The 13,936-nt window shown below is 39.1% G+C and overlaps 1 protein-coding gene across 1 annotated transcript; it reads right to left on the minus strand.

Annotated features, from left to right (window-relative positions):
* Nucleotides 1–333: 333 nt before the first annotated feature.
* LOC143757045 (uncharacterized) lies at nucleotides 334–4,873 on the minus strand. Its single transcript, XM_077248033.1, has 9 exons — nucleotides 4,834–4,873; nucleotides 4,611–4,703; nucleotides 4,220–4,519; nucleotides 3,179–3,376; nucleotides 2,876–2,970; nucleotides 2,671–2,721; nucleotides 2,040–2,424; nucleotides 1,774–1,953; nucleotides 334–661 (listed from the first exon to the last, which is right to left on the minus strand). Exons 1-9 carry the CDS (start codon nucleotides 4,871–4,873, stop codon nucleotides 606–608), a joined length of 1,398 nt encoding a protein of 465 aa, XP_077104148.1. The 3' UTR covers nucleotides 334–605.
* Nucleotides 4,874–13,936: the final 9,063 nt, after the last annotated feature.

A 13,936-nucleotide genomic window follows, 5' to 3' on the forward strand; every position in this document is an offset into this window, starting at 1 on the left:
ACTCTTGATAGACCCTCTGCCTTTGACAATAAAACTCGACCGGAGGCCTCGTGATGTGATGATAGTTTCGCTCAAATTAAATGTTGTCGAAGTGGAATATTAAACCGGAAAAGGACTGTATAAATATGAATCCTGCATGTTCTGCGTGTCTCTGTGTCAGTGACTGCGCTGTTGCCATCAAGCCAGCGTAAACTAGAGCAATGTCCTTGATGCCTCGCCACAGCCAATCACCAGCACTAGATTTGTGCACATCATACATGCTGCAGTTTCACCCACGTTGACAAGATTAACCCCTCAGGTGTCAAAATTTGGTACTGAACAACGAGACAATTTTTGATACTTAATGGTATCGAGGCAATTCGGTCGGTGCCTAAAAAGTATGGAAGTCGATACCCAGCAGCCCTAATACAGATTGGTCATACATAAGGCGCTATATAGATAAAGATGACTTGTCTTAACTTGATGTTTAAAACAAAGCGAATTGAGCTGTGATGACTTGATGACTTGTTTCCAGTCTTCAGTCTCTCGTGTTCTTGCTCAGACGTGGACAGGCTTGGATCTCTCTGGTGTGGCGCTTGAGTTCCCTGTCAGGTTGGGGTTGGACTTCAGGCTTTGGGTCGAGTCTCCAGCCCTCCACCAAGGACAGAAGGTGTGTTCTTTCCTATCCTATACAAAGATTATATGAACAAGTCAACTCATGAATGATATTTTAAGAGCTGTTTTACAACAGAAGAGAATTCTGTTTGCACTGATTCTGTTATTTTCCCGTTTACCGTGAAGCCGCTTTGAAACAATCTGTATTGTACAAAGTGCTACAGAAATGAAGAGGACTTGACTACAACAAGAACATTACAATTAACACAAATTTGAAAATCTAACTACAATCAATCAAGAGTTGAAGACAAATGATAATAATCCTACTCTGTCTGTTACACTTCCTCACACCTTAAATCACAGATCAAGTGAATCTCCTGAACTTCTCCAATCTACAGTAGATCATTTCTAATCCATGTATGTTGTGACATCTGCTCTAACGTCAGGCGTTTCGTTGGATCCCGGGCTAGGCACTGGCTAATCAGATCACTGCATTCTGTACAAATGTTAATAAGGAGAGAGCTGGTTAGTCATGTGACTTGGAATCTATGAAAACAGCATCTAAAACGTGATTAATATCATGTAAAATGTTCCTTATCTTTACTTTAAAAGTGAAGCATGTCGTTTCTGCGACACTAGTGGCACCAAGTGGAATTACAAGATAAGGGATATTTTCAAACAAACCCCGCAAAGGCCCCTTTCGTGCATCGCGTCTTCCCCAACTTAAACATCACAAACCCAGCTCTTACTGGTTCTTGTGAAGGCATGTTTCAGGAACAACATATTAGAAATACATTTAGCTGTGTTGCATTTGTCTTGATGAAAATGTGTCTTTCTGAACGGGTGCATGATGATGCTGTATGGTATCGAAGCATGCTTTGTAGCGCGTAGCATCACAACGCTCTGTTGACTTTGACGCGTTCTTGACCCGTTTAATCTTTGGAGATATAAATGCGGCGAATTTCGGCTTTCACTTCTGTAACTAAAGCTGGATTTATTTTTCCATGGCTCCGCCTGCTACAGTAACCACAGCCCAAACTCTCGCTCCACGTTGAGCCATATATAAAAAATCTTACATGCTTCACCTTTAACGGTTTCAGTACAGAGCCTTTACTTTATGTGTGTGTGTGTGTGTGTGTGCGTGTAGGTTTATAAGTGTTATCAATATTATTCACTCACCTCTGGATAAGTTGGAATTCTGAAATGTAACTTTGGCTTCTATGACTTCCGTTCTACTGCAAAAAGGACGAGATGCGTTCAACATCTCATACAACATCACTCCTAGAGCCCAGACATTTGCTGGGACGGCGTGGAATCTGGGTTCTGTGAAGACTTCAGGTGGGCAGTGATCCTGTCTTCCTGTAAGCAAGACATTTGCACATTGTTGAGCTTTTTTTGCTTAAAGCGTCACTACATTCAGGTTTCCAAACTCCCAAAATGCTCACCAAGGTATATGTCGCTCTCGTAGCCCTCACTACTGAATAGCTGACCGCAGCCAAAGTCTATCAGCTTGAGGTCTAACGAGTTTCTCTTCAACAGGAAATTCTGCGCATGAATGTCATTGTGAAAAACGCCATGCTCGATGCAGTGTTGTACTGCCAGCACAGCCTGCTGCATGAAGACCCGCGCTACTGTTTCACACACTTCAGGATTACGACGAGTGATGAAGTCCAGCAAGCTCTCGCAGGGTTCGGGGAACTCCATAATGAGAGTGAATTTTCGAGGGTGTTCAAACCACTCGTATAGTTGTATGACGTATGGGCTCATGGGTTCTCGCCTCATCATTAGCAGCAGCGCCACTTCTGTAATGAGAGGTTCGGGATGTCCAGGCTAGAGAAAAGCAGTAGACAGAAGCTTAGCTGGGTAAAAATCTGACGAAAACATTTTTAAGCGTACTTTTCTTTGATCTTTGTAGATAAGTTCAAAAGAGCCTCAAAAGAGCTCAATTTTTTTTTCTTTTTTGTCTCTAGGCTTATTTGTCAATCACATTAACACCTAAAGCGTCCTATGGGTGTATTAACTACAGCAATCTGCACTTAAACAACTAAATACATATTCAGGTTATGGCCGACTTACAATATCAAGATAAAGAAAATTGTCAAACTTGCGCATCCGCTTGATGGCAACCTGCAAAAAAAACACAAAAACAGTTTCAAGTCAAGAACAGTAACAGTATTCAAGCACTTGACCTTGCACTAAGTATTATACCATTTGTAAATTGTTTTGAATATGTTTTGATGCACACAAAAGCCAAACATTTGTACAATTCGGGAAGATTTACCTTTTTGCCGTCAAATTTGCGTGTTCCCCTGTACACATTGCCAAACGCTCCGCATCCAATCATCTCTCCCGCTTTATAGAGAGACTCAAAGGACTCTGAAAAACGAACAGAAAAATCTGAGAAATATATATGAAATTGTTTTATTCAAAAAATATCAGTCCTGGTTGTGTTAAGAAAATAACATTAATATGGGGAAAATAATATAAATATTCTCTGAAAACAAGCTTTAAGATATTTTGAGTGGAAAACAAGACAGCAATACTGTTTAAAATAATGTGGGAGAAATAAGGACTGGCGATTTACCATTATTTGGCTCAACGCCGGAGAGATCTGGTGCAGGTGATGATGTATCAGGATCAGCTGATGATGTATCAGGATCAGCTGATGATGTATCAGGATAAGATGATGATGTATCAGGATCAGGTGATGATGTATCAGGATCAGGTGATGATGTATCAGGATCGGTTGATGATGTATCAGGATCAGGCTCTGGCTCCAGATCTGCTGGAGGGACAAAAGGCTCCACAACATCCACAGCACAACTGTGGCAACAGCAGCAGAAATAACCCTTCATAGCCTTCCATATCCTGTTCAGGAAACAACCAATTCTTTTCCTCTTCCTTGTAGGTTTTTCTGAAATGAAGAGAAATATTTCTGATGTCAAATTAATAATATCATGACATAACTTAAATTTTTCTGTTGAATTCTTATCTGTAATGTTACAAATCCAAAGTAATGGAAATATTTCCAAGCTACCCACCTGACTTCTGCTAAATGCCTGCATAAATGTCCCAAAATCGTATTTCACAATATTAATAGTCTTTTTATTTCACAATTTTTATTTATCACATAGCGACTGAGCATTTGACAATTCAAGTGCAATAAGTCAAAAATATAATTCTATTGGGGCTGGAATGTTGTCTGAGAATCGGCATTCTGTGCGCGTGTTTCTGGTGTGTGTCAGACAGCGCAAGTACCATTGAGTTCACGGCTTATTGAGAACGTTTTGCTAATGTTCCCATAAAGTTAAACAATCGTTATTTCTAAATGTTCCCTGAACGTTCACAACGTCCAGTTTTTTCAATGTTTGAAAAAAGACATTTTTTGGTTAAAGGAACATTATTTTTATAAATTTGCATTCTGGGAACATTACTTTTGAATGTTCTCTTAATGATCTGAAAATGTTAAAATTAAAATATTTCTGAAAAAATTTCAGCAAAATTCAGCTGAGCAACAGTAGATGTGACGGGACATTAACATGCTAAAAACTTGAAGCAGTTCTGCATGAAATGGCAAAATCTCTATCTGTACACTTTACAATACCCAGCCTTATTTCAGTCTCACCTGTTGAGCTCTTGTTCACAGGAGAAGCCTCCGTGGCACCCTGAGCAGTTCGGCCACTCGAAGTCTCTGTCGGCTCGACAGGAACTTGACCCGGCAGCGGAGGGCACTGCCACCCTTCCAAGCTGTCGGACCTGGACAAACCGCAGCTGCTGCCACTGTCCTGTTCGCTTCGGCTCTCCGAAATATCCCCACTCCACCTCCATTCCACGCTGTACGAGCCTCTGCTGCTCAGCCTCAACAACTCTCTGCATAACCGCCTCTCCACATTGTCCTCAGAGAGGGACAAAGATGATGAAGGGTCTGGAAAATTTCAGAAATCAAAAAAAAATTTTTTCTTTTGTTGTAATAATATTTAGAATCAACGTAAGAATTGGTCAAAGCCTATTCTGACCTCTGCGAGAGTGTTTAGATGAAGTGGACGGACGTCCATCATCTGGGCTCTTCTGGCTGCCGCTCTGCCACTCCTTCTTCCTGTGAGCTGGACCTGTGGACACAGAAAAAGACGACTCAGAAGACAAAGACTGTGTTAAATAACCATGAAGCTCCTGGATCTGTGTCTGGGTCGGGGCTGGCAGCGGATCCTGATCACGGCCATCAGAACCGGGTCTCCAAACCTCCCGACCAGCCGTCTGAGAGACAGCAGCTCTCCTGCATCTGGAGCGGCCTGATGCTGGAATATTTCAATAGTATTAATGGTTTAACAATAACCAATACTCAATGTCAGTGGTCAATCACAAATTGTCACTATACATAACTTTAGTTACTCAAATTGAAAAGTTGATTTCATATGCAAGGAATCAAATACATGTGATCACTTAGCTGGGAAAATTGGGGGATCAAATTTACCTTGAAACAAGTTACTTCACATTAATTTACTCAATCATTGTACAACAATATTATACCATAACATAGCATTTCCAAATAAAAAACTAAAGCACTCACCTCCTCTTCCCCCCATTTGAGCCATTGACATCCTCCAATCTGCAATAAAAACAATACAAAAAAAATACAACTCTCCTCAGAAATACTAAAAATTAAATAAAATAATAAACTAAAAATTAAATAAAACACCAACTTCCTTCTAACGTAAGAAAATAACAATTGAATAGAAGTCTCCACAAAAACAATATGAACTCTTTAAAAAATAAAAATATGGAAAGGATATATGGTCCGATGATCTTCTTCTAGAATAAAAGTCTCTTCTCAGCTGCAACTTCACAAGATTTGCATAAAATACTTTGCAAAAGTCTCTGAATTGTTCGCCTCCTATCTCAACCAACTCAGAAAGCGATCAGTTCGAGTGTAAACATATGCAGTCAAAATTCATAAAACGCGTTGCTATAGCAACTAATATTCAAATCATTCATAACCATGCACGTAAGTTACACCTGAATTCGCGTGGGTTAGCGCACATCGAATCTCAACACATTTATTGAAAAGTAACAAACTTAATTTTAAACAGTTATTATTATTATTATTATTATTATTATTATTATTATTATTATTATTATTATTATTATTATCCGTGGAATTATCCCTGCCCAAAATCTTCATTAGCTATTCATTAATAAGCGCCGCCTTCGCAAGGCACTTACAGTCTAATGGATCAAATAGTCATTGCCTCTGTCCAAAAGGCGTGCAGAAAAAGGCACAAAGAAGGTTAAATCGGTCGGACATCATCTTATTATAAAGTCCAGAAGAATTAAATTTCCGCATATAAACATCAAGCCAATCAGCTTTCAGTATCACCAATGTGTCATCACACCGGTTACTACTAGTAGAGCGGTGAAGAAAAAAAAAATCCAAATTAATAAAGCCAATTTATTTATTTTACTAATCAAGGAGTGGAGGATGACGTTCATAATTTATTTTACAATGATCATTAACACTATCTTTCTCAAATAATGTTTAACAGATTATTTAAGTTATTAACAGTTTGTCTGTGCCGATTCCGACTGAAATATTACGGAGGTAAAGCGTTAAGAATAATGTATGGTAATAAAACATAATCATACATACATCGAAATAAAATGAACTTTATATGAATAAAATAAAATTCTAAACTTTCCGTGATTGACTTCACTTTTTCCGATGGACGGCAAAAACAACAGTAATTTGCCCCGATATTAATTAGATTAATTCCTACTTTTCTTTTAAATAAAAAAAACAGAACCCCAATCAAAGAAATACATCTGAATTAAATGCCTATATTTTTAATTGAAGTGGCGTCAGTTGCTATAAACTGTGAATTCATTAAATAATTGTACTCAATTAGCTTATGGACTAGGCTTTGAAAATTAACCCTCGGTGATCTACTGTACTACAGCTAACTGTAGCCTTGTTATATTCACCGTAGGTTTTCATACATGTCATGACTGTATTCATTTCAGTTAATACAGGTGGAGAAACTACAGCAAATGCTAACAAAGTATTTGAACGTTGAGCAGCACGCGAGGTCATTGGCTACTGATACAGCAGGAACCAATCAACTTTGCCTTATAGTGATGATGAAAAACAAGAAAGCTAAACTCTTAGTGCAGCCAACCTTGAGGATAAGAACACTTTACACGATAAATAGTTTAATCAAAAAGCATGTGTAATTAGCCTAATTGAGTTTAACAACAATTACATTCTTACTGTTTATTTCTTCAAAATCCATTTTATTTTTACCCAGGTCTGTGCTTTCTGTTTTATCTTGTCAATATGGTTTAATCAAAACCATGTCAAATTGATTGAATTCATAAAAGCAAAGTAATAATAGGGCCCTATGAATATTTTTTTTGTAAAGAAATTCTGTATCGTGTATTTGAATTTTATTGGTAATCAAATGAAGGCATAAAACATTTATTCATATGAAAATTAAACAAGCCCTTTAATTGTTTTGCAAACAAGTGCTACACAACAGAGGAAGAAAATTTGTTTAAATAATAATAATTGTATTATAGTATTACATTAAGATGTACATTATACTGTACCAGAGTAATATATTTCTATCGCAGTTTCTTTAAGTGAAACCAAACTTTTATTTTGACGGGTTTCCGTATAGACCTTTTTTATTGATGCCAAAAGAAAGAAAATGTAACATATACATAACAACAGTAACAATAAAACAGTACAAATAAAATAACATAAAGCCAGAGGGGATTGAAAAAAACCCCCCAAATAGATAAATAAAATTATGCAAGGTTAAACATTGAAAGTAATCTTTGACTTTTTCAAAGATTTTCTGTTTTTATGCCCATCAAAGACAAAACATATGAATTATAGTCTACCAGAAAAATTGAGAGTAGCGGGATCTTACCCAAGAATTTGTATTTGTGAATAAAAAAATTGCCAAGTATCATGAGCAGATTAACAATGTACTGGAAATACAAATTTGAATTGTGGTAAGGAAAAATAATATTAAAGGTGTTAATACATATTCTAACATTTGTTTTTTCTGAGAGGTAGGTACATAACTCATTCCGAAAATATTTAACACAAACACATTCACAAAAAGATGTACCATTGTCTCTTCTACATCACAGAAAGTGCATTAATTTCCAATGTTTTGGATATACTTATTGAGTACACTATTACAAGGGTAGCATCTATACAACATTTTTAAATGTAATTTCTTTTATTTTGTTTGTTAAAAGATATTTGTGTGGAAGAGACCAGACAAGACTCCAATTAACATTGTATAACGTCATCATCCATGTGAAAGATGATGCTGGAATATTTTCTGTTAATATTGAATTTGTCATCAGTAATCAAAATCCCTTCAATAGAAATAGAACGAATACAACGAAATAGGTCTATATGTTTGCTCTCCTTTCAAGAGTTTTTATGGCGTTGAATACAATATTACATTCATTTCCTGAAGCTCATTTTTTTTGGAGAATTATGAAAAGGAATAAAACTGACAATTGTCATCCATCAGCTGATTAACAATAGAGGTGTTATTTAAATACCATCTCTCAAAAAATATTGATCTATTTCTGTAAATAATATTCTGATTGTTGCACATAAAACAACGGTGAGGTGAAAAATGATGTTTGTAAACCAGTAACCACGATAACAAAAACCTGTTGGTGAAATTTTGCTAATTTAATGGGTAGTTTTACTAGTGAGAAGGGGCACTGTAACAAAAATTCCATATCTCCAATTTCCTTAAAAAACAAAATGAGGAAATATGTTCCATATAAAGTTTTCTTTTTTAACAAATCTTTTTAACCAATTTACTTTTAGCACATGGTAAAATAGGGTAAAGTCAACAACTCACAGACCTCCATCACTAACCATATTTCTTAGAACCTCCTCATTTTAATTGTGTGTGATTTATTTTTCCACATGAAATTATATAATAATGTATCTAATAAGGAACATAATGACTTAATGACTTTAATATAGAAGGATGTCCTGTTACTTTATCCACTACAGTAAAAGACCTGGGTGTTATACTAGACTGCAACTTGTCTTTCGAAAATCATATTTCATATGTTACAAGAACAGCCTTTTTCCACCTTAGAAACATTACAAAGCTACGTAACATGCTATCTGTTTCTGATGCAGAAAAGTTAGTTCATGCATTCATGACCTTGAGACTAGATTATTGTAATGCTATATTAGCTGGCTGTCCTGCATCCTCAATAAACAAGCAACAGTTAGTGCAAAATGCAGCTGCTAGAGTTCTTACTAGGTCAAGAAAATATGATCATATAACACCAATTTTATCATCTCTACACTGGTTACCTATCAAGTTCCGTATCAATTACAAAGTACTATTACTGACCTATAAAGCCCTAAATGGTTTAGCTCCTGTGTATTTAATGGACCTTCTATCGCCCTACAATCCATCGCGTTCTTTAAGATCACTAAATTCGAGGCTTCTGGTCATTCCTAGGATATCTAAGTCCACTAAAGGAGGAAGGGCGTTCTCACATTTAGCTCCAAAACTCTGGAATAGCCTTCCTGGTATTGTTCGAGGCTCTGACTCGCTGTCCCAGTTTAAAACTAGATTAGAGACGCATCTCTTTAGCCAAGCATTTACATAATGCTTACCTTTTATACCACTGCTGAATCAGATCAAATGCATTTAATATTATAAAACTTGAAGAGTCTGTAGGTTATTTGTATAGGTTGCATAGTATTTACAGTCATTACGTTCCTGTGTATATTGCGTGAATGACGGGTGGTTGGGTAGATATTGTGTTTTGCGGTAGGTGGTATGCCATACGGAACCGTTGCCACTGAACCTGCTTTAACGACGACAGTGGGGCTCGACAGCCTTAGTCAAACGGGTCGGCACGTATGGTTGGGCTGCGGAGAGATTATGAGATTGTGGTTGGGTCTCAGCAGCAGGAGGGATGTAGAGGTCAGTAAGCAGGGCTGAGTTGAGTGGGGGACGGAGGGGGGTGACTCTGGGACGCAAGAATCACTGTCTTCATGTTTTTTATCATTTACGCCCGTGTTATGGAAATCATTATGAACAGCAGCTACGCTAATTATTTTCCCTTTTTGCTTTTCTGCTGTTATCTCGGGACGCGAGTCCCGAGAAAAACGGCATTCGTCAGCTCCAGTTTGTATCCAGCCTTTCACGGAGACTTCAGATACCCCAATCACAAAGCCTGTGAAGAGACGACTCAACACCGGCGATATGGACCCTCTATGGTGGACGGCACTGATCCTCAACAACTCGTCTCAACACCGGCGTGATTACTTGGACTTCCAAAAGATGGAAATGGATAAATATTCTAAATGTTCCGATCATAAATCATGCACTGTTCCTTCGTTGGCCAGAGGAGAACTGGCCCTCCGACTGAGTCTGGTTTCTCCCAAGGTTTTTTTCTCCATTCTGTCACCTGATGGAGTTTTGGTTCCTTGCCACTGTTGCCTTGTCTTTTGGCTTGCTTAGTTGGGGACATTTAATATTCAATAATATTATTGATCTGCCTTACTTAAGGTGGACGTTGACGCAATTTTCTTTTAGAAACAAACTCTGTTATATTATTTTCATGTTATCACTGTGAAGCTATTTGATACAATATTTATTGTAAAAAGCGCTATATAAATAAAGGTGACTTGACTTGACTTGACTTGACTTAGGACAATCCATTACAGAAAAGAGATAAACTCTTGATAGACCCTCTGCCTTTGACAATAAAACTCGACCGGAGGCCTCGTGATGTGATGATAGTTTCGCTCAAATTAAATGTTGTCGAAGTGGAATATTAAACCGGAAAAGGACTGTATAAATATGAATCCTGCATGTTCTGCGTGTCTCTGTGTCAGTGACTCCGCTGTTGCCATCAAGCCGGCGTAAACTAGTGCAGTGTCCTTGATGCCTCGCCACAGCCAATCACCAGCACTAGATTTGTGCACATCATACATGCTGCAGTTTCACCCACGTTGACAAGATTAACCCCTCAGGTGTCAAAATTTGGTACCGAACGACAAGACAATTTTTGATACTCGATGGTAGAAGCAATTCGGTCGGTGCCTAAAAAGTATGGAAGTCGATACCCAGCAGCCCTAATACAGATTGGTCATACATAAGGCGCTATATAGATAAAGATGACTTGTCTTAACTTGATGTTTAAAACAAAGCGAATTGAGCTGTGATGACTTGATGACTTGTTTCCAGTCTTCAGTCTCTCGTGTTCTTGCTCAGACGTGGACAGGCTTGGATCTCTCTGGTGTGGCGCTTGAGTTCCCTGTCAGGTTGGGGTTGGACTTCAGGCTTTGGGTCGAGTCTCCAGCCCTCCACCAAGGACAGAAGGTGTGTTCTTTCCTATCCTATACAAAGATTATATGAACAAGTCAACTCATGAATGATATTTTAAGAGCTTTTTTACAACAGAAGAGAATTCTGTTTGCACTGATTCTGTTATTTTCCCGTTTACCGTGAAGCCGCTTTGAAACAATCTGTATTGTACAAAGTGCTATAGAAATGAAGGTGACTTGACTACAACAAGAACATTACAATTAACACAAATTTGAAAATCTAACTACAATCAATCAAGAGTTGAAGACAAATGATAATAATCCTACTCTGTCTGTTACACTTCCTCACACCTTAAATCACAGATCAAGTGAATTTCCTGAACTTCTCCAATCTACAGTAGATCATTTCTAATCCATGTATGTTGTGACATCTGCTCTAACGTCAGGCGTTTCGTTGGATCCCGGGCTAGGCACTGGCTAATCAGATCACTGCATTCTGTACAAATGTTAATAAGGAGAGAGCTGGTTAGTCATGTGACTTGGAATCTATGAAAACAGCATCTAAAACGTGATTAATATCATGTAAAATGTTCCTTATCTTTACTTTAAAAGTGAAGCATGTCGTTTCTGCGACACAAGTGGCACCAAGTGGAATTACAAGATAAGGGATATTTTCAAACAAACCCCGCAAAGGCCCCTTTCGTGCATCGCGTCTTCCCCAACTTAAACATCACAAACCCAGCTCTTACTGGTTCTTGTGAAGGCATGTTTCAGGAACAACATATTAGAAATACATTTAGCTGTGTTGCATTTGTCTTGATGAAAATGTGTCTTTCTGAACGGGTGCATGATGATGCTGTATGGTTCGAAGCATGCTTTGTAGCGAGTAGCATCACAACGCTCTGTTCACTTTAACGCGTTCTTGACCCGTTTAATCTTTGGAGATATAAATGCGGCGAATTTCGGCTTTCACTTCTGTAACTAAAGCTGGATTTATTTTCCCATGGCTCCGCCTGGTACAGTAACCACAGCCCAAACTCTCGCTCCACGTTGAGCCATATATAAAAAATCTTACATGCTTCACCTTTAACTGTTTCAGTACAGAGCCTTTACTTTATGTGTGTGTGTGTGTGTGTGTGTGTGTGTAGGTTTATAAGTGTTATCAATATTATTCACTCACCTCTGGATAAGTTGGAATTCTGAAATATAACTTTGGCTTCTATGACTTCCGTTCTACTGCGAAAAGGACGAGATGCGTTCAACATCTCATACAATATCACTACTAGAGCCCAGACATTTGCTGGGACGGCGTGTAATCTGGGTTCTGTGAAGACTTCAGGTGGGCAGTGATCCTGTCTTCCTGTAAGCAAGACATTTGCACATTGTTGAGCTTTTTTTCTTAAAGCGTCACTACATTCAGGTTTCCACACTCCCAAAATGTGCACCAAGGTATACTGAATAGCTGACTGCAGCCAAAGTCTATCAGCTTGAGGTCTAACGAGTTTATCTTCAACAGGAAATTCTGCCCATGAATGTCATTGTGAAAAACGCCATGCTCGATGCAGTGTTGTACCTCTCAGCACAGCCTGCTGCATGAAGACCCGTGCTACTGTTTCACACACTTCAGGATTACGATGAGTGATGAAGTCCAGCAAGCTCTCGCAGGGTTCGGGGAACTCCATAATGAGAGTGAATTTTCGAGGGTGTTCAAACCACTCGTATAGTTGTATGACGTATGGGCTCATGGGTTCTCGCCTCATCATTAGCAGCAGCGCCACTTCTGTAATGAGAGGTTCGGGATGTCCAGGCTAGAGAAAAGCAGTAGACAGAAGCTTAGCTGGGTAAAAATCTGACGGAAACATTTTTAAGCGTACTTTTCTCTGATCTTTTTAGATAAGTTCAAAAGAGCCTCAAAAGAGCTCAAAGTTTTTTTCTTTTTTGTCTCTAGGCTTATTTGTCAATCACATTTACACCTAATGCATCCTATGGGTGTATTAACTACAGCAATCTGCACTTTAACAACTAAATACATATTCAGGTTATGGCCGACTTACAATATCAAGATAAAGAAAATTGTCAAACTTGCGCATCCGCTTGATGGCAACCTGCAAAAAAAACCACAAAAACAGTTTCAAGTCAAGAACAGTAACAGTATTCAAGCACTTGACCTTGCACTAATTATTAAACCATTTGTAAATTGTTTTGAATATGTTTTGATGCACACAAAAGCCAAACGTTTGTACAATTCGGGAAGATTCCGGCCTGCAGCCTCCCCCCTCCTCCTTCTCCTGGAGAGGAAGTCCGCCACAGCCATCTGCGCCCCCGGCCTCTGGACCACTTGAAACTTAAAAGGTTGTAACGCCAGATACCAACTGGTGATCCGCGCGTTGGTATCTTTCATGCGGTGGAGCCATTGGAGGGGAGCATGGTCCGAACAGAGGGTGAATTCCCGTCCCAAGAGATAATAGCGGAGAGTGAGAACGGCCCATCTGATGGCAAGACACTCTTTCTCAATGGTGCTGTACTTAGTCTCTCTCTTAGAGAGCTTACGACTAATGTACAGCACTGGCCGCTCCTCACCCTCTATCTCCGGGGACAGGACTGCACCCATCCCCCTGTCCGACGCGTCTGTCTGCAGAATAAAAGGGAGAGAAAAGTTAGGAGCCTGTAAGAGCGGTCCGCCACACAGAGCAGCCTTTATCTGGGTAAAGGCCTGCTGACACCGCTCCGTCCACTGGACGGTATCTGGTGCATCCTTTTTAGTTAGATCAGTCAGCGGGCTAGCGAGGTCCGAATAATTAGGCACAAACCTTCTGTAATATCCCGCTAGCCCCAGGAACTGTCTAACCTCCTTTTTGGTCTTAGGTCTCGGACAGGTCGCAACTGCTGCAGTCTTATCAATTTGGGGACGCACCTGTCCATGACCCAAGTGGAAGCCCAGATACCTAACCTCCACACGCCCAATCGCACATTTCTTTGGGTTGGCCGTGAGCCCAGCTCCTCGCAGCGCTC

Source organism: Siphateles boraxobius, unplaced genomic scaffold, assembly GCF_051911475.1.
Source record: "Siphateles boraxobius isolate OS27281-9 unplaced genomic scaffold, OSU_SipBor_1 11, whole genome shotgun sequence".
Classification (NCBI taxonomy): Eukaryota; Metazoa; Chordata; class Actinopteri; order Cypriniformes; family Leuciscidae; genus Siphateles; species Siphateles boraxobius.